The 21,877-nt window shown below is 43.0% G+C and overlaps 1 protein-coding gene across 4 annotated transcripts in view; it reads left to right on the top strand.

The window, feature by feature from the left end:
- Positions 1-1,599: 1,599 nt before the first annotated feature.
- The window catches only part of KDM6A (lysine demethylase 6A), a 103,520-nt gene continuing 83,242 nt past the window's right edge, over positions 1,600-21,877 (top strand). For 3 of the 4 annotated variants that reach the window (XM_083437276.1, XM_083437279.1, XM_083437278.1), the window contains exons 1-2: positions 1,623-2,313; positions 2,600-2,663. In XM_083437276.1, the coding sequence (XP_083293402.1) occupies positions 2,147-2,313; positions 2,600-2,663 (231 nt within the window). In that variant the 5' untranslated portion in view covers positions 1,623-2,146. Of the gene's footprint in view, positions 2,314-2,599; positions 2,664-21,877 lie in introns of all 4 variants that reach the window. The other variant, XM_083437277.1, reaches the window with a different exon arrangement.

The raw sequence follows: 21,877 nt of genomic DNA, 5'->3' as shown, positions 1-21,877 counted from the left end.
AGGGGCAGTAACGGCCACGCGTGTTTTCACGCGCACAGGCTCCCTAGCAGCGTCTCCAGACCAGCCGCCTGTTTAAGCGCAGCAGCCATTTATGCGCACGCAATCCCAAACCTATTCCCCCTCGAGCAACTGCTGGCCGCCGCCGCCGCCGCCGCTGGGGCCTCCCCGCACCTAATTTAAAGGCCGCATACAAACTTGCTGCTACTTCGGTAACTGACAAAGTCGCTTGATTGACTCACTGACGGCTGAATAACAGCCCATAGTGTACATAAATCCCGCCCTCTCAACCAATGGCGTACGGCCAGTGATGAGGGCGGAAGCCGAAGAGATAGGGGGGAAAGCGACTTAAGCTTCCGGTTTTCGATTGACGTTCTGTAAGACTCCTCCACTAGCGGGGAAAGAGTCCTAGACGCAGGGACTGCGCGGAAACCAACCTCAGATAAAATAGGACCGGGTCACACGGCCCCATTTCGTTGCAGGTTTTAAAGTTATCGTGACAGTTCCCCCACAATGGTTTCTGCTCATTAGATGGGCCTGTGCCCTCATTCAGTGTTGAATTGCTTTTTAAAAATAATTTAATAAAGTTTTGGAAATTCAGTGCTCCCCCGTCTTGCTCCCAAGTCGTGCTACACAACTGGGATAATTTAAAGCACCTTTCACTTCTTAAGCAAACGGTATGATTCGTTAGGCCGACGGAAACGAGTTTGTAACCAGTTATGTAACCCGTCTATAAAGCAGTACAGTATATAAATTTCGGTAAACAAATAAAATAAGTGGACCGCTTAAAAAACTGAACAGAAAAGGAAAGTGTGTATTTGACCACATAAATGAAGAGGGCTGGTGTACAGGTATTCTAACATACAAAAGTACACGTTTGACCTCGTGCCCTGACAGAACTGAAACGGGTTGATACGGAATAATGAATCTACGAGTCTCATGATTAGAAATATACTCTCGTTTTTCAGATCCTGTGTTGTTCGTTTGTCCAAGAACCATTTTGCTCTTTTAAAGTCGGCAAAGCAGGTAAAAATTCAGCAGTGCAGCTTTTTACATCTCTATGAACAGGGAAAGGCCATATCCGTTGAATTTCTGCCTGCAGAACTACCTAAAAACAACAACAGAGTAAATGCCAACGTTTTAAAATCCTGAGTAACTTGGCTTCTCAATCCCTGCCCTTCTTCCGCGCGAGAGGTCATAAGGCTTTCAAAGCCCTGCCAGCCCTTCTGGATGACATGAAGAAATGCTTCCGCAGAAACCTCTGCTGTCTCTATCCGCTGAATATCTGTCCCAAAAATGTGGATGCTGTGCCGACAGGGTGTGAGGAAGGTTTGGCTCCTTTTCTACTTTTTAGAAAAGTAGAGGAAGTTTCTAACGCCACCCGCCCCGCCCCGGCCACACATGGAGGATTCCGCGCTCCGGCTGCAATCGGGGTACCCGAAGTACAGCTTCCCAACTCCGCAGCGTAGCCGCTACGTGAAAGGCAGCGCGGCTACCAAGCTCGAGCGTAGCGGTAGAGGAGCGCTATGACTGACGTAAGTCAACAAAGGTCACGTGGGCGCGGCTGGGCGCGGCGATTGGCTGCGTGGGCACAGGCAAGCGGGGTGGGGAGGGGGGGTCACGGTGGCGGCGTGGGGTTCGCTGTGTGACACAATTACAACAACTTTGTGCAGCTGCTGGGGAAGTTTGTACAGGCAACAAATACACCCCGCGCGGGCGCGCGCGGGCCCCTGTCACTCCGACTCCACTCACTCCTCGCCGCCGGGGCTGGCGGCTCAGCAGCGATGTAAACACTGCTCCGCCGCCGCCGCCGTCACCGCCGCCAGCAGCAGCAGCAGCAGCAACAGCAGCCGCCTCCTCCTCCTCCTCCTTATTCTCCTCCCCCTCCTGCCTCCCCCCCGCGTCTCCAGCGCTGGGGCTCCTTCCCTCCCTCCCTCCCTCCCTCCCTCCTCCTCCTCCGAGCAGCGGGGCTCCCCCCCGCCTCTCCCTCTCCCTCCCCCTCCCTGCCGGCTGTTGTTGTTGTAATAAAAGTTGTGTTGGTGGCGTGTGTGTGTCGGGCACCCCGCCCCGCCCGGCACTGGGGGGGCCTTGGGGTGGGCGCGCGGGGAGGGGGGGCCTTGCGATCGCGAGTTAATTGCGCTGCGTTTCCATGAAATCGTGTGGAGTGTCGCTCGCCGCCGCCGCCGCCGCCGCCTCTACTGCTTCTTTCGGTGATGAGGAAAAGAAAATGGCGGCGGGGAAAGCGAGCGGCCAGAGCGAGGAGGACTTCGCCAGCCTGACAGCGGAGGAAAGAGAAGTCCTCGCCGGCCTCGACAGGTACCCCCAACGGCAGCCTCCGCGCTCCGGCTCGTCCGGTGTTCTCGCTCGGCCGGGGTGTGTGTGTGTGTTGTGTGTGCGCGCGTGTGTGTGTGGGAGAGAGAGAGAGAGGGGAATATAAAAAAGAGCGGCGGCGGTTGTGGTGCTCTCGTCAGGTCGGAGCGCGGGCGGCGAGCGCGAGGGAGCGGATGAAGGCGTCCGTGTGGGGCGGGCGAGGGGGGCAGCCTCTCGGCGGACGCGGCTGTTTTTCTCAGCCTGTCTCTCTCCCGTCTCCCCCCTTCTGCAGCCGACTCTTCGGATTTCAGAGGCTTCATGAAGATGGCGCCAGAACGAAGGCCTTGCTGTTAAAGGTAAGGGGGGATTGGGCTCCGGTGGGGGTGGGGAGGAGGCAACCGACGAGGGAGCCACCCTCCCCTCGCGTGTGTTGTGTGGGCTGGTGTGTGTGTGTGTTGTGTGTGGGGGGGGAGCAGAGCTGGAGGAATTAAACCGCCGCAGCAGCGCGCCCGTGGGACTCGCCAGGAGACTTGGGTCGAGCCTGCCCTGCGTGGCCACCACCTCTTTCCCTGGCTTTTGGACGAGAATGGCTCTCTTGGCGCGCGTGTGGTGCCCGGAGGTGCCTCCCTCTGCTCCCCTGTGCGCGGAGGGGGAAGAGAGGGGCGCGTGGCGTGGAAAGCTGCTCTCGGTCACTTTCTGGGCTTTGTCCAAAAAGTAGGACAGAGAGTGCCTGCGCATCTGGCCTGAATCCCTCCAGCTGGGAGCAACCTCGCGAATAATCGGGAGATCGGGCGTTCCTTATCTGCCATTGGCCACCTTGGACCTCCTTTTTCCCCCTCCTGGTTTTTTAAAGCCCTTTTGCTCATATTTACTCATAAAGCTGGACAGGACGGAAGCGACCCAACTTAATTCATATAAACACGAAAGAAGGGCTTTAGAAGAAGCGGGATCCCTTTTCTTCCATGGTGTGTCACTTTGGGGAGTCAGTCGCCAAGTGATTTGTTTACTCTCGAGCCATCTTCCTCCCAAAGTGCATCTTCCTTGAGCGAGTCTTCTCTCCCAGGCTTTTCGCCTCATCATGCTGTTTTGTCAGGCCATGGGGGAGAGGCTGTTGCTGCTCACCTGAGCGTGTGAAGAGAAATCTTGTTCCTATATTTAAAAAAGTTCTTGGTCCTGTCATTTAGTTAACTAATGGCTGCTCCTGACTGCCCAAGATGGCCGGATAGGGAGGGGAAAGAACAGGGTGGGAGGAGGTAAACAGGGAAATAAATAGTAGGGATGAATATGTATATCAGTTGAAGAGTGTGGCTTTTTGGAGCTGCAAATCCCACTAATGTATTGAGAGCTCCTGCCTCCGGTTTTCTAAAGTAGAATATTGCACTTTTACAGCATGGATAAACGGCATCAACCTGTGGAACATGCAGCTGTCTAGCGCCTAGATATGACCATTTAATTTTCTGGACAGTTTTAACCATTATTATGCTGCAAGAAAGAGTATAATGCTGATTCATTTGACACTGCATTTTCAGAGCTAGAGTCTATATTTTGACATCTTAATGTTTTGGACCGGATATAAATGAAATTATTTCCTTATTTTAAAATTGGCATTCCCATTTGGATTTAATAGTCTACTTTAGACCTTAATGCTTGCTTATATTTTTTTTCCTTTTGGTGTAACTGTTGAACTTACTATGTTGTGAATGATTTTTTACATGGGTATGTCTGTTTTGTTTTATGTAATGGCACTTTCCTCTGTTCTATTGGCTTTCGTTGCAATGTTAAAATAGACAGGTTCTCCAAAGCATTTAATGTTTAAGTAGTTATTTTAATTTTTAAAAAATCTGCTGTGCGTATATAGTTTTCTGGTATGTTACGAGACTATCAGAATTTGAAATCTTACTGAAAACTGTTTTAGGATGAGACACATATGTTTAAAAAAATGGATGAGTTTCTGCTGCTTAAACTGTTAGGCCGCAATCTGCAAAGATGAACAGCCTGAATACTTTTGGTATTGTGTTCTTTTTAATATCACATGATATAACTGTAATGGGTTTTCATTTTTCTTGTATATTTAGTTCAAATGTGTATTTATCTTTTGTATATAACTTGAGGCTTAGGTTCTTGTGACATTATTAAAACAGAGTTTGGTACTTGTGGATTTTAAGGGTTAGAAGGTTTCTTTTCCTATTGAGCAGAGCCCAACAATTGGGTAATATTGCTAGAGTATACATGAAAATGGATAGTATATTGTTATCTTGTCATTGTATGGTTTGGATTGACGTTTCTGAATATGAAAAAATATTAAGGTTAATCCTATGCATGCTTACTCCAAAATAAGTCCCATTGAGTTGGTTGGGGCTTACTCCATGGTAGGTGGGGACAGTATTGTAGCCTAAATTAAAAGTATGCAGAAATTGCAAACTAGGGCAGATGGATTTAAAACAGATGGGTTCTATTGAAAGAGTGATGTCCCAGGCCTTATGTGGTTGGGGGCATACTTTCCAGAATGGGCTGTCACCAGGGCTTCATTGAAAGTTGGTCATAGTCAAACATGAGTATAAATGTAAAGCTCATGGCTGACATAGCAAAAAACCAGTAAGTTCACCAATAGCTTGTGTCAAAACCATGGATGGTGCAACAATTTATGCCTTAAGTGATAATGTGTAGTAGGTAATGGTCATTGTGTAGATCTCTTCATTTTTAGATGATAACACCAATCCAAACCATCTGGGAACGAATTGCTTCCTCTGAGTTATAATAGTTTTTTAAAAGGCAAGATCTAAGCAGCCAGGTGAACACTTCAGTCATTTTTAGGTTTCAGCCTGGGTTCATTTACATTGTTCATCAGTAGTTCTGGTGAGGGCTGTGGGCCTTTTCAGATGCACAAGGCCAGGCCTATGAGGTGCTGAACAATTTCAGAGGAAAAACTGCCTGTGTGAAGAGTCTGACTTTTGTGACAGAAAATAACTAGGTTCTATTTTGCTATTGAGCAAAGTATCACTGAGTTGTGGGGAAACCTAAACAACTTTCCTGTTGGGTTACTTCCTGGGTCCATGATAATCCTGAGATATCTGTCCTATGGCTTGGCATCTTTAAGTTTTTTGTCATAGTTACTCGCTCAGGTAAGCTTGTGGTTTATGATAGGAGCCAGTTCATAATGTGGTCATTATTCTGAGTCTTTTTACTTCCCCTCCCCCACTGTTAGTTTTTTTTATGTGAACATAGTGTTGCTTCAAGTTTGCTAATCAGTACAGTTTTAGAACATGCAAGTACATTTAAGTGTATGGCACCTAGTGACAACAATGGCAGTCTCTCAGGAGCACTTTTCTAGGCCTGTTGTAAGAAGTTCCACTGTTTTTGTTGGATATGAAAATTATATACTTCTTGATCTAAGGTGCAGAGAGGGATATTTAAACTATGATATATGTCTGATTCTGCTCTTAATTTCCCCATGCAGAATGCATTCTCTACTCTGTACGGGCGGGAAAACAGCACAGGAATATGCGTTTTGTACTTCTCATACCAAGCGAAATACTAGTGTAAACAAATCCTCAGGGTCCGATTTAATGTTTACAAGCAGTTATTCATTTGAAGCATTGAGCTGATAGGAAAAAGGTGATCAAACATTTCCCTGATACCCTGCTTTGGATAAGGCTAGTGCATCTGCTTCTGTTCTTAATATGGGGGCAGGGCAGTATGATGACTCTTACTTCCTGGCTTGCAGTTAGGCATTGGTGGGTGTATATGATAAGCAAGCTTCTGGTATTGCACTCTGGTTTTTGGATCTTCTAGTTCCTCTGTGCACTTGCTTAGGTTTCTATTTGTGCTGCAGCAATTGTTTTGTTATACTGTAGACCTTATTCTAATGAAATTTGTGATAGTATGGTGCTCGAAGCTTTCAGGCTTAAAGGGCATGTTAAAGAAGTGTGGTAGGCCCAATATTATCCTGGGTCACCCCTCCCCCCATGCACAATTCAATATAAGAAATTCTAGTATAAAATCTATTTATACTGCTGACAAGTGTACCAACTAAATTCAGTATGTTGAATAACTGTGTGTAAATACATTGTATTTATATTTCCTTATAAAGTATGTGTAAAGGTAATGTTTATTGTATGTTGGGACAGAAGCCTGAATATCTAAATATCTATATCCATGTCTGTAGGTTGGTGTTTTCTCCTTGCAGCAGAGGGCAACTTCTTTCTCACTCATACCCAGAGGTTTATATGCTAATGTCAGTGATAATATATTGCCAAGGAAGCTCTTAAGTAAGGTTTTACTGTTATGCAATGAGAGGTATGCCTATGCGTGTGGTTAGATAGAATTTGCCATCAGATATATTCAGTGCACTTTGAATCCATCCTCAGTCATTTTTGCCAGTACTTTGTATAATGTTTATGGTTTGTTACCCTAATGTTTCATGGGAATTCTTGTTTACTGTTGGAACAACTTTGTTTCAAAGACAGTTGCATGGAGTGAAATGTATTTTATTTTAAGGTCTCCAATTTCATGCATTTTAGTCTTCTGTTTATTTTAATTTTTTCTCTTTTTTAAGGTAACAATTCATAGGTACATTGGGTGTGTATACAGTGGTACCTCGGGTTACATACGCTTCAGGTTACAGATGCTTCAGGTTACAGACTCCGCTAACCCAGAAATAGTACCTTGGGTTAAGAACTTTGCTTCAGGATGAGAACAGAAATCGTGTTCTGGCGGCGTGGCAGCAGCAGGAGGCCCCATTAGCTAAAGTGGTGCTTCAGGTTAAGAACAGTTTCAGGTTAAGAATGGACCTCCAGAACAAATTAAGTATGTAACCAGAGGTACCACTGTATAACAGAAGTCATATTGACTGAAGTTAGTATGACGGTAATTGACTATGTTTTTATTTAGTGTATTGATAAAATTAGGCCATAACCAATAAGTTTGTCAATGTTTTTTTGATAGAATGTAATGGACATACTGTTCATGCAATGGATACACTAAGCTTCATTCTGTTAATTTATTTTTGCACTTATTCAATATAATAGTCTAGTTTTGCAAGCACATGTGTGACTAGGATTATCAGAGAATGTGTAACTTATCGTTAGGTCCTTACTGCTTCTATTTGGAAATAAATCAAATTGATTTATTGTGAATTTTTTTTTTCCTGTTTGGTGATACAGGATGCTTAAAAAACCAATATTTTTTAAAAATAGATTTCGCTTAGTCATATTTTCGCAATGTTGGTGATCTGAGGTATTTAGACAGTGATATTCTGTAATTTATTTATTTGTTACATTTCTAAAAAAGTAAGCCATTTCAAGTTCCATGTAAATTGAATTGATGGTTTAACAACAAAAAAGGAAATATCTTCCAGGACAGAATCAGCTTCTCATTGTGACGTAAGCTAGACAGTGCCTTACAGAAATTTGATTTCTCACTTTCTTCTGAATATCTCTTCAAGTCTCTTCTGAATATCCTGCAAGTCTTTTGTTGAATGTGTGGTCATATTGCATTTCCAAATGGAATTCTTCAAAATGTCCTGCAACCCTATGCTTGTTTTCTCAGAATTAAGTCCTACTGGTTTCAGAGGGACTTAACTCCTAGGTAATGCATAGGACTGCAGCCTTAGAAATGTGACTTCTCATGTGGAGCTCATTCTGTGGCTCCCTGGATTGAGGCCTAATTTAGCTACAATAATGGAAACTTTTCTACAAACACTATGAATCAGAACGATCACTGAGATACCAGTGATAGATAGTCCTGTATCTGTAAGAGATTTTTGTAGGAATGCCATTACTGGTGGCATTTTCTACTTGGATAGAATGCAAGTTTGGAATGATCAAAATTAGATAGACATCATATGCAGGTTGGCACAGGTCTGAGGAAGCAATATTCCAAAATGGCCATTGGCCATCCTCCTATTGTGCATCAACATCCATAAAATTTATAGCAAACTATAATTAGGGAGTGTTTCATTATATTATTATCATTTTCACTAGTTATCTTTTATTTTATTTCATTTCATTTATATCCCTCTCTTCCTCCCAGTGTGGCAAATATCAATAACAATAAAAATATTCTAAAAACAATTAAAAACAATCATTCTTTCAATCAATGATTCCAGGGTTTCACAAGTACATGGTGCCATCATGCCTAAATAAGAGAATAAAGAACTAGGGGTGTGCACCCTTAAATAAGCTTTGGACCATCAAAACTGATACACCCATAGCCAAAGATTGTAATCTAAGAGGTGATGCTATACTTTAGGCCAGTACTTTATTTGGAGAGTGTGTACCAAGAGTAGCTGAAATATGTAAAAATGCATAAGAAACTCTGAGTGTGCCCCCTAAATTTTGACACACCCCAATTAATATATCCACACATCCAAAAAAGTCTTTTTTCTTTTTGGGCATCAATAGCGATCTTTTTCTTTTTCTTAGTCTGTTCATGGAAATATGAAGGAATAAATAGGTCATTTTTTGTCATTGTATGTTAAAGTATAAATCTTGGAGTTGGCTAGTTCTTTTCAGCCACCTTATGTTTCGGCGTACGGCCATAAGATAGCTACATCATTTTTAGACAGGCTGCTATTGCATTTTCAGAATTACACCTTGTATTTCATTTGAGTATATATTTTTAAGAGAATCACAATTTTTAGATGTCTTGTTCACATTATATTTTCCATTTTTCTGTAATAGGAAGTATACTGAATGATTATAATTCAGCATTTTACCGTATTTTTCGCACCATAGGACGCACCTAGTTTATTGGGGGGGGGGAATAAAGAAAAAAAAATATTTCCCCCCCAGGCACGGGGCCAGCGTGGGGGAAGCCCGAGCTTCCCCAGCCCCCAGAACAGTCTGCTATCCGCAAGCCTAGGGAGCCGCACCGGTCTCCCCAGGCTTGTGGAGAGCTGCGTGAAGCCCAGGCGCGCTCTTCAGTGCACCCCAGGCTTCGGAATGCAGGCAGCTCTGCGCAACCTTTGGGAGCCCAGTGCGAAGTCGCGCCGGGCTTCGGAGGGTTGCACGGAGTTGCGTGAAGCCCGGGAATGCAGGCAGCTCTATGCAACCCTCGGGAGCCTGGCACGGAGCTGCGCCAGGCTCCCGAGGGTTGCGCAGAGCTTCCTGAAGCCTGGAGAGCGAGAGGGGTTGGTGCGCACTGACCCCTCTCGCTCTCCAGGCTTCAGCGAAAGCCTGTATTCGCCCCATAGGACGCATACACATTTCCCCTTCATTTTTGGAGGGGAAAAAGTGAGTCCTATAGGGCGAAAAATACGGTAATCTCTACTTGATTTAAATACACACACACATGCATATACATACACACACATATACATACATATATATGTATAATAATTTTATATATACAGTTTTATAACTTGCTATTATAACTAGATCTGAACTATTTGGGATCATTGATGAATGTGTTGCGGGAGCACCTTAAAAAGCTAAAGTTTAGAATGACTTCTGTTTTAATTTGCTTGGCAAACTATTGAAAGCTGAAGGTGGAATTACAGGCCTTAAATTTTAGTTCAATTATGTTTCATACAATAAACATATTTTCTTCTCAGATAGGATTCAGATTGCTGCACTAATATAGATTAAATGTATTGCTCATAGGAGGGATAGACTCCTTAAGGATAATTTCTTGAGTTCTCTGTGGCCAGTGTTATGGATTCCTGAAGGCCTTCATTGGCGCTGTGGTAAATTATGATGTGAAGCATTTAGTTGTTTGTAAGATCCTGTGGATGGAACTTCCTCAGCAGTTCTTACAGTTGGGGTTACCACAGTCAGTGAGGGAAACCAGTGTTTTATTTTTAAAAGACCTTTTCTCCTTGGTTGTAGGAGGAGTGGCAGTTAACTAAAGGACTATAGTGGTGCTCATCGTTCCCTTGTGAACACTTCTCTTGGATCTTGTAAATCAATGGTTGCAACTAATCTAACCCAACAGGCTATTTAGTAAGAGAATGGGAACAAACCCCCACCCTCATGTACCTGCTGACAAGATTAGCCACAGTTTGAACCCATTGTGTGAAATAGATGGAAGTGAGAGGAAAATTCTAAGGAGTGAGAAGCAGGGGTAAACCCTCCTCCTGTTTCATGCTCATGTCTGACTTCACTTCATTGCCATTTACTGGAAGGGTTAGACTGAGACACACAGGTATAGGAGGACAATAATTTCCATACACTGTTCTGTTTCTGTGTATTCCTGATTATGTTTCATTCAGGAAGTAACTAGGGGTTTGTTACGTTATTGTCAGTCTGCTAGTAGTAGTTAGGACTAGGAACTTAACAGTGGTGCAGAGGAGCCATCTTATGAAGTGGGATTGATATTTTCAGAGTGGGAACAACACAACAAAACTACAGTGGTATCTCGGGATGCGAACGGGATCCGTTCCGGAGCCCTGTTTGCATCCTGAATGGAACGTAAGACATGGCAGTGCGTCTGTGTGGGTCACGTTTTGCTGCTTCTGTGCATGCACGTGATGTCATTTTGACCGTCTGTACACGCGAGAGTGGCAAAACCCGGAAGTAACGCGGTCCGTTACTTCCAGGTTGCCGCAGAGCGCAACCCGAAAGCGCTCAACCTGAAGCACATTCAACTCGAGGTATGACTGTATCTGAGATCCAGTAATGTACAAGTAACTCCCTAAACAAGCAGAAATGGCTCCAGTATCTAAGTTCTAAATGTGCGTATTATTTCATGATCTTACTATATTCGATAATACCCAAACTGGAACCTATCCAAATCGGGACATAAGGTATCAAATCTTACCCTCATATGTTTGGCTAATTGCTGTCATTTATTGAAGGGCCAAGGCATGTATGTATGTGCTGATTCTCCTACCTTGGTCATTAAAATAGATATTAAGGTTGTAAGATATTCCTCCATTTGATGCTCAGCAATGTATGAACTTCAGGAAGCCTGTTTTCCTCCTTCCTCTTCTTTTTCTGGATCTGCAGGAGAAGACATCTATAAGACTGCACCACCTGCATTGATTCATGTATTTTTGAACTGTTCTCAATAAACTAGTCTCACTGGCCTAGCAATATTTCACAGTATTGTGAGTTGTTTTGAGTTAGCCACTATTCTTTGGCACCATCGCTGATAAGTAGCAGGCTAAAGCCACATGGGGGAAGACATTTCTCTTCACCATCTCTATCCTATCTTGTCTTTTCAAGCTAGTTTATTTGCAATTTATAGTCTGTCTTTCAATAACAGAAACTCAAATGTGGGCATTTGCTCTGTCTCTCTTGAAAAGTCTCAGAGAAGGGAATAAGGTATGTGTCCAGGTAGAGAGACAGAAGCATGTACAGGGATGATCATTGTGGTTCTTTCTCAACCACTTTGCTTTTCCAGGTGGAGAAAGATGGAGGAGGTAGAAAAAAGCATTAGGGGAGGAGAGTTCTTTCCAACTTGGAAATGCCTTGGAAAACTATTTAGCTTATTACTTTAAAAAAGTGAATGTTTATTCAGTTTTAAGTCCACTTGCATGAAGAATGCTTGAGCATAAATTAAATTAATAGAAAATTTTGTAAAGTTTTTTTTAATCTTTTAAAGTAAGTAACTATACAGATGTTGTATAAATGTTAGAGCTGGGCCTTGCCTAACCTGAAACATATACAGGGTTTCTTATTCAGTAACCCCACAACTTATGTGGGGGTTATGTTCTGGGGACCACTCCTAAAGCAAAAATTGCATATACAGTCGATGACCATTTTGTGTGGGAGTTCTGTTCCTGGCCCACAAGCGTGTATAAGTGTGTCATATCCTGTTCCACCACGTCATGCCCCTGTTCCGCCCTTTTCATGACTTTTTCAAGTCACGTTCAAGTTTGCCATCACACACATGTGTGTGATCACGCGTCTTTTGGATGCATGTTGATTGGTTGTTTCCTGTAATCAATACACATTGCATGCAATCAGGGCCAACTTAGGTTTTTCAAATTTCAGCAGTGCCCTGTGAGAGTCCAAAATTCAGCAACTGCACCTCTAGCCTTCCATTCTGAAAAATATACTAGTTGTGAAGCCCTGTGGCACCTCCTTGCCTTCGTGCTGGGTGTGGCAGAACTGATCGTGCTACCCTAACTCTGCCTCTGGTGCAAAATCTTTTTTTTCCTGGGAATTTTTTTAAAAATTATTTATTTATTTATTGGCCAAGCACATAAAGCTGAATGTGCACCAGTTAAATGCACATAAGTTGAGGGCTTACACGTACTATATATACTGATAGGTAAAGGTAAAGGGACCCCTACCATTAGGTCCAGTCGTGACCGACTCTGGGGTTGCGGTGCTCATCTCGCTTTATTGGCTGAGGGAGCCGGCGTACAGCTTCCGGGTCATGTGGCCAGCATGACTAAGCCGCTTCTGGCGAACCAGAGCAGCACACGGGAACACTGTTTACCTTCCCACCAGAGTGGTACCTATTTATCTACTTGGACTTTGACGTGCTTTCGAACTGCTAGGTTGGCAGGAGCAGGGACCGAGCAACAGGAGCTCACCCCGTCTTGGGGATTCAAACTGCCGACCTTCTGATCGGCAAGTCCTAGGTTCTGTGGTTTAACCCACTGCGCCACCCGCGTCCCCAGTATATACTGATAGTGAGCCCCAAATTCTTCTCCTTACATAGCCAAAATAGCACTGCCTATGCACAAATGAGAAGTATCAGCAGGCTTAGGTAAACATAACAGGTTTACAGAATTTAAAAAATATATCTTTAGGATTTTTTTAATAAAAAACCCAGCAAGATGGGGAGGAGCAAAGTGCTCATGAGCATTAAACCATAGTAAACTGTGATTCAGTGTTGTCTTTGAACTGAGACACAGTGTGTTCCAGTTTTGTGTGTTTTTTGTGGTTAAAAGGGATTTTTTTTTTTACTTTTTAAATGCTTTATTATTCATTTTCCATATATATACAACACGTAGTCATCTTCATTTTTATCAATCCAATAAAGATAACAATGTTCACAAAAGATACATACAATTTCAACTATGTGTTTTTTTACAGGAACCTATGACTTCCCTTCCTCTCCATATTTTACTTTATATTAAGCATCTTGCTTTAGTTTATCTTTATTGTTTTGAAAAATTCTCTTTTCTATTTCGATATCATTTTCCTTCATATGCACTATTTACAGAAATCATTCAAAGGCAACTACTGTGCTTAAGTTACAGCTGCTTTTCAAACAATTCTTGAAATTATCCCATTATAGAATGAACTCCTGTCTGGGCTTACGTGGTATGAGAAAGGGATTATGTGGTATGAGAAATGTTTAGTGAATAACTCAGGGATCTTTAAAGGAGGCACCTTAAAAATGAACGTTTGTGCAATAGAGCACCAACAGGAGAATGGGCCTTTCCTGGGGTGGCTCCCTGCTTGTGGAATTGCTCTCCCACAGGAGGCTTTCTTGGTGCCTTCATTACATATCTTTAGGTGCTATGCAAAAACTTTCCTCTTCTCCCAGGCCTTTGGCGAATTAAACAATGGCCTTTTAAACAACGTGTTTTGTGTTCATTTGTTACTATGATATGTATTTTTGTGTTTATTGTAAACTGCCCTGTGAATTTCAGATGAAGGGTGACATAGAAATTTAATAAATAGTAATAATAATAACAATAGCAGAAGTTTTCTTTGGTGGATCCCCATTTGTGGAATACTCTCCCCAGGCAGGCTCACTTGCTGCCTTCGTTACATATCTCTGTGGGGGAGGTTTAGTTTTTGTTTGTTACTCTGTTTTGTGTTTTTAATATTGTAAACTGCACTGTGAACCTCAGATGAAGGGTGGTATAGAAATTTAATAATGATGATGAATATGATGGTTCCTAAAAGGTAGGCTCTAATTAATTAGAATAAACATTTGGAGACTTTCAGTCTTCAATATTTTTGCTTCCTGTGAGCATCTTCATGTATCACCCTAAGATTCTAATATGGATTTCCATCATTGAGTGCGGAACATTTTTGGGGAGGTCAATGCTGTGTCCTGGTCTGATGCTAGTCTCATGGCGCAAGACAGGTAAAGAGTTGCAGGACCAAGGATAGTTCTGAGTTGAGTAATTTACGTGACAGAGATTGAGATCAGACAGACTTTTCAAGCCTCTGCTTCGAGTCTACCCTCCCCCACTGTGGAGACTTCAGATTCTTAAAGGGTCAACTCTCCTGCCTGAAGATACTCCTCCTTTCTATAGTTTCTCTGTGCTGCTGAACTGGTTAGGTACTGCGGGAGGCCTTTGGTTCTTGAGTCTTGGGAGAACTCCCATGATGGGCCTTGGTCCTACAGGACCTGGTGGTCCAGGGGTTCTTCTGGGAGATTCTGTCTGTCAGCCTTGGGTGCAGTGGTCTCCCGATCTCCAGCAGCAGGATCAGACCCCTGAACTTTGTTTTGCTCTTTGTCTGGCTCCTAGCTAAAGACTCAGCAGCCTTGGACCCTGAATCTTGATTGTGGCTAGACTCTGGTCTTCACCAATAATATCAGTTTACAGTCCTAAACAATTAATAACACACAAATTATCAGTGCACATTTAGAGCCTATCCACAGTTTATTTTGTAATAATGCATGTGTTGCTTCACACAAATTTTCTACTCTGTTTTACTCTAGGACAGGGGTGTGTAATTGGATCTGGCCGGTGTAATCTGACAATCATCTGATTGTCAAGTGCTTTGGAGCACAATGCATGTGGCTTTGTAAGACATGCCAAGCCCCCTTTTGACTCAGCTGCACCTTAATTTGCCCCTCACCCAACATCATATATGACGTGGTGCATAAGCTGTTTAATTTTAGATTAGTGTTATTAGCTCTGACCCCTTCATATTCTGTTCAGAGGCAGGCTATTTCTGGTAATCTGTAAGGGTCTGTTTCTGGTCCCTGCCCCGGCCCCCTATCCCAAAAATTTTCATATGGAAGCTTTACCTTAGAGATGCCACATCCCCTAGAGAATGCGATTGTCGGTGATGATGTACAAACTAACCTTTTGTATTGATCTATTACATAATATTAATGTTTCAATTTAATCTTTGTACAAGCACATCTGTGTATACATTCATAGATCTTTACATATTTTAATCATAAGTCTTTCAGATTAAAGTTCAGTGAACTCTTAACTGACTTATGTACCATTGAACTTGGTGGTAATTTCTTTCAAATAGCATGCATAGAATCAAGACTGTAACTCCAGCATGAAAAATGACAGACATATACTAGTGGTATTCAGGTGTTTGCATAAACATGTAATGTTGTAAATGAGAGGCAAAAGTGTGTATGTGACCATGCCTGTATTTTCCCTGAGTGTATAGGCTGCCCTTTAGATGCAAAGGTTTAGAGAATTTTCTGAATGTGTTTAGAGACTTCCTTGTGATTGGGATCCTTGATTTATCAGAATTCCTGGTAGTGGGGGGGGGGGGGGCGGCGGCGGCTTTCTAAGTATGCTAAACTGAACATGCTTAGAATCTCTCTACAGACTCTCACACCTATTCCATGAATTTTTAAAGGGCAACATTTCTCCTGCAAATGTTGGAGTTAAGGATTATGTGCCATCCCTGCCCCCATCTTCAGTTTGCAACATTGTACGTTCAGGCAGATGCCCAGAGACAGCAAATGTTTAAGTCATTAAAACTCCCAATGATGATACTAAATATTTTATATACCATATTTTTCGTCCCATAGGACGCACCTAGTTTTCGGGGGGGAAATAAAGGAAAACATTTTTCTTTTATTCCCCCCCCCAAACCTGGTCGGGGAACAGCGGTATGGTGGCGCTCTGCCTCCCCGCTGTCCCCCGAGCTTGTGGGGCTGGCCAATGTCTGCCCGGCGCGCGGGGCGCTCTGCTTCAGGGCACCCTGTGCACGGGGTGGCAGGCTGCTATCCGCAGCATGGGGAGCCCTGCGGGAGTTCCTGCAGGGCTCCCCATGCTGCGGATGTCTGCCCGGCGCGAGTGGCGCTCTGCTTCAGGGCGCCCTGCGCGCCGGGCAGCAGGCTGCTATCCGCAGCCTAGGGAGCCCTGCGGGAACTCCCGCTGGCTCCCCAGGCTTGCTGATAGCTTCCTGAAGCCTGGAGAGGGAGAGGGGTCGGTGCACACCGACCCCTCTCACTCTCCAAGCTTCAGCAAAAGCCTGTATTCGCCCCATAGGACGCACACAGATTTCCCCTTCATTTTTGGAGGGGGGAAAGTGCGTCCTATAGGGTGAAAAATACGGTAATTCAACTTGAGGCAATATTGTACAAGAAGGATCTCTCTCTTATCAGATATTTAGCTTTGTGAACAATGGAGAGAGATTGAAAGGTCTGGGGGTAAAATGAAAAAAATGGGCTTTGGGAAATAGACAAGCCTTCCCCCCCCCCAAGCTTTCTCTCCAATTGTTTAAAATAGAAAAATTGGGGATTTGGGGGACTATTGCAAACAAAAAAACAAATATAGTCCAATATATATTTTATCTTTTGGAATGACAGAAATTTGTTTTAATGCAAAGTTTTACTCACTCAAAATGTGTAATAAGAATATTTTTATGTACGTTAGCCTATAGCTTTGGTTGTTGTTGTTCACCTTGTATGCTGAAATGGTTTATAGCTATAAAGTAAATTATAAAATGCATAATTGAAATCTGCAGAACAATTTGATCAGAACCTTAGAACATCTGCAATCAAAATTTGCAATGAATTAAGTCAGTTATAAAGCATGACAAAACAGTTTTTAAAAATTAAAACAATAAAATCAGTAACAACCAATAATTCTTTAGGGCTTTGTGTGTTAATAGGTAAAGGTACCCCTGCCCGTACGGGCCAGTCTTGACAGACTCTAGGGTTGTGCGCCCATCTCACTCAAAGAGGCCGGGGGCCAGCGCTGTCCGAAGACACTTCCGGGTCACGTGGCCAGCGTGACATCGCTGCTCTGGCGAGCCAGAGCCGCACACGGAAACGCCGTTTACCTTCCCGCTAGTAAGCGGTCCCTATTTATCTACTTGCACCCGAGAGTGCTTTCGAACTGCTAGGTTGGCAGGCGCTGGGACCGAGCAACGGGAGCGCACCCCGCCGCGGGGATTCGAACTGCCGACCTTTCGATCGGCAAGCCCTAGGCACTGAGGCTTTAACCCACAGCACCACCCGCGTCCTTTGTGTGTTAATAGTTGAACCTTAAACCTGGATTGGTAGCTGTTAGGCACCCACTGCAGATCCTTCACTAGCGTGATATTTGCCCGATAAGGAACACCAACCAGGCTGTGGCATTCTGTACCAGCTGCATGTAGAGCGCATTACAGTAGTCAAGATCTGAGGTTACCAGCACATTAGTGAGTGATAATTCCTACCAGGAGCACAGCATCATTGGCCTGCCAGGTGTTACTGGACAACAGCTCGCATCATCCCTTCTCATTGGTCATGGGCTAATGGGAATTGGAGTCCAACCACTTCTGAAGGGCCACAGATTCCCCACCTTTGCTGTATACCTATACAGAACTTAAATCTAAGATGCATTTTGCACCTAGAGGGCTCTGCCATCTTTAGGAAAGGACTATATAGGCCCTTCTTTAAGACTGGTTCTGCCCAAATAATTGTTTCTTTCATTTGTGAAAAAAAGTGTGGTTTCTACATTCAAACTTTATTTTTACTAACAACTCAGATGGCAAAAACTAAGATACATGTGCTTAGGTAACATAAGCTGCAACAATTTGGAGCCCTAACTCTTTAATATTGGCCACATTCACAATTTTGTTTGTATAATACCAATAGCAAAATCCTATACATGTACATTCATAAGTTACTTTATTCCTAGGTAAGTTCACATAGGATTGCAGTCTTAAGCATTTATGCATTTGGGGCTGTAAATATAGTGTATATTTCAATTTCTCTCAAAATTTCCTCCCTGCACTCTGGAGAAAAAACAGTTCCCCTTCTTCTGCTTCAACATTTGTTGGAGTTCTAGATTGGGTGGGTGGATGGGTATGTATGTCACTAAAGTTGACATCTGTACAACTGCAACGCCTAAACAAACAGGTCATGTATATTTCTGCACAAACATTATTTCCTGTAGTACAGGGGTGGAGAACTGAGGGCGGGATTCACCTAACTAGCCCTCTCAGCAGAAGCCCTGTGGGCTTTCTTCCCCCCGCCCTGCTGAATTTGGCTTGCGTGGGTCAGTAGAACCTCCAGAACAGCACACAGTGGGAGGAGAGCGGGGATAGTTTCATATGACAAGTTGCAGTGCTTGTGTTGGTGGAACGATCGGAAGAACATCAGTAGATGAGCTTGGCAGAAGATTTTGCAATTAGAAGCATAGATCTTGGAGAAGGAAAATATAAACAATGATAAGGGAAATTAGAAAGAATGGAAAGATATGGAATAAGTAGTTATGTTAAGGAAATGAAGCAGTGCTAAAGTAGCTGCTCTTGTCACTTCTTCCCTACCTTTTGAAATTAAAGCTATAACCCTGGGAAGAGGCAACTGGCATGTTTTGCATTTCCTCATCTTGGTCAGTGCCCTCCTCTCCAACAGAGGCATATTACAGAGGCAGCAGAAGGGGGGACTGTATTGGTAGAGGCCATTGCACCCTGCTGTGTTTCTCCATTATGGTTGTTTTCAGTCAGGCTGCACACTGTCAGATGACGAGGAAAAGGCAGGAAGCATCTATGGTAATTCTGTATTCCCTTAGGTGGGAAGCAGTACTGCACTGCATTTATGTCCTCTTTCTAGGCTGCGAGGCTTTTCTTAGCAGCCTAGAGGCAATTCTTGCTCACCTCAGGCATGTTTAATTGCAGGGCTATAATAATAATACTAATGTATTTGCTGAGGGAGCAATATTTACTACTCATTCTGTTTGTAACTTTCATTCCTAAATATGTAAAATGGGTTCAGATTATGTTTTCATAATCTGCTTGTACAAACTTAAATTCATGGATTTATTAACAGTTTTAATATTGTGTATAATGCATAGATACCATACTGATAATGGGAGCTTGCTTGACAGACTCTCTGGATTGGGAGCCATGGTGACATGGTGATTCCACTTGTACCTGCATGACTGACTGGTTTCAGAAAACAGCATTGGGGGAATTCTGTTAGATTCCATGGCATTTCAGCTGTAGATTCCTGTAAGATTCCATCTTTTCCTTCATTCTCTGAAGCATCTATAAGCTGCCATGTGGTAGGTTCACCTGGGGATTTAGAGTGAGGTGTCATCAGCATATTGATGAAACATAGCTCTTTTTCTCCTTGTCATCTGCATCAGGTGAAGAAGTGGTGAGCTGTTACCTGGACTTGGTAACTGGCCTGTAAATTGAAGTTGAAACCTGAGGAGATGTAGGCACTGTGGGTAGATACCAAGTCTTGGAATTAGGTGTGCTGGATTGGACTGCAGTCCTTCTGAAGGAATAGGTATGCATCTTGGGGGTGCTTTTTGATCCCACTTTGTCACTAAAGACCCAAAGTGGACATCTTTGCAAATTTAGGCAGCTCTTCAGCTGCAGCCTTTTCCAACTGGGATAGCCTGGCTATAGTGATCCATGTTCTGGTATGCTCTAGGTTGGATTTGTAACAATGAATGCAACAATGAACTTACGTAATGTGTGTATTTCATTTCTTTTTTAATTCTACATGCCTATTACAACAGATCCACAACACATTTTTGAGGAACATTTTAGAGGGAGATAATGGAATAATTACTGCTGTATTCTTGTTAGAGGATGAGCTAGAAAATGGAAACAACATACTTTATTTGGCCAAAGTTGAATTAGGTGGAGTGGAAAGAGAATTGCTTTTCATATATAATGTAATATGGGACAACATGTATGAAGAGCAATTCTCTTTTCACTCCACCTAATTCAGTTTTCTGAGTAACCATATACTTAAGACTGAAAAAATCCACTGTAACCCTAAATACTATAAATTCATAGTACAGTGGTACCTTGGGTTACTTACGCTTCAGGTTACATACATTTCAGGTTATAGACTCTGCTAACCCAGAAATAGTGCTTCAGGTTAAGAACTTTGCTTCAGGATGAGAACAGAAATCATTCTCCAGCTTCGTGGCGGCAGCGGGAGGCCCCATTAGCTAAAGTGGTGCTTCAGGTTAAGAATAGTTTCAGGTTAAGAATGGACCTCCGGAACGAATTAAGTGCTTAACCCGAGGTACCACTGTACTAATTCATAGGATATATGCAAAAGAGTCATATCAAAGTTGAGACAGTTGAGCAGAAGCTTATCATGTCTCTGTTCTGGTGCATTGCCTTGGCTAATGAGACAACACTGGTGTACAATTCATTGTGATACTTAGAAGTGCTGGTAACGTCTCCAACCTTGGCTTTGGATAACAATTCTGAGGACCTGTTAAAGCTTGCCTCAAAGGAGAGATGCACCCTTCAAGCCCCCAAACTCTCTACTAGCTGACTAAGTAAGGCAGGGGACTGTCAGGGGCAGTGAGACATTTTCTCAAGCCCTCAGATTGGGTTTGGAAAATATTTCTTCCCTCCTTTTTCCAGAATAAATTATATTATTTCTGAGTAAATCCATGGCAGGCTTGGGAGAGCTCACCATTTCCATATGCAAAAGTCTTTGCCAATCCTTCGGGCAGCAGCTCATGAAATGGGCTGTTATTTAATTAGTTGCTTAATCACAATATTTACTGTATACATTGCATTTATAATGCAGTATGTTATCCAACAGCTTGCTGTAATGATTCAAGAAGCCAGACATTATTGTTTATGACTCCAACAAGCACATCTTTGAAAAGTGTTGTATTCAAGTCCTTCCAGAAAAAACCTAAGTAGTCAGAAAGGTAGTACAGTATAGGCATTAGAGAATAAATGCGGACTCAAATGTAAAAGGGTCTTCTTTTCCTGGCACATCTTTCTATTCAAATTAATTGAAGCTCTCAGTGACTCTTTGGCTTCATTTGTATGGTTACTATTAGTATATTTTATTAAGTGCAATGGGTAATATCAAATGTTAGTCATAATCAGAGCAGACCAATTAAAATAGATGGATAAATTCATTGTGTCTACTCTAAGTACAACTTAGCTGGATATTGCTCATTGTGCTCTGTAGTTTCTTTCTCTCACTCCTCCCTGAATGAGATTTTTATTTTTAAAAAGTCATAATACAGTAAAAAAAAGCAATTACAAGAAATACAAATCATATAAGTAAAATACGGAGACCTCTCTTTAAAGCAATTATTGTCCCTTTCCACTCACAGAGGAACAGTAGCTCCTCCCAGATCTCATTTGGGATTTTTCCTTTCTCCTCCCAGCCTGGGAGACTGACAATTCCCTGTCTTTCACGCAGAGTTGGAAGGGACCCTAGTCCAACCCTCTGCAATGCAGGGATATGCAGCTATCCCATACATCAGGCACATCCAACTCCCAAGTGATTGCAATCCACTCCCAGTATAAAAAAACTGGTAGTGATCTACCCATTATCATTGCCAAGAGTTGTTGAGCTCCCCCCCCCCCCAATTCTTCATTGCATCCAACAATCAACCTGAAAGGCACCTGCGATCGACTTGTAGATCGCGATCAACAAGTTGGACATGCTTGCCATGCATGAGTATACAATCTCTGGACTTTATTATAAAGTCCCCAGACATAGGACTCCAAATAAAGAAGAAAAA

Source organism: Podarcis tiliguerta (assembly GCF_965153285.1).
Source record: "Podarcis tiliguerta genome assembly, chromosome: 4".
Classification (NCBI taxonomy): domain Eukaryota; kingdom Metazoa; phylum Chordata; class Lepidosauria; order Squamata; family Lacertidae; genus Podarcis; species Podarcis tiliguerta.
The sequence above is the reverse complement of the archived record's forward strand: the minus strand, read 5'-3'. Positions and strand labels throughout refer to the sequence as shown.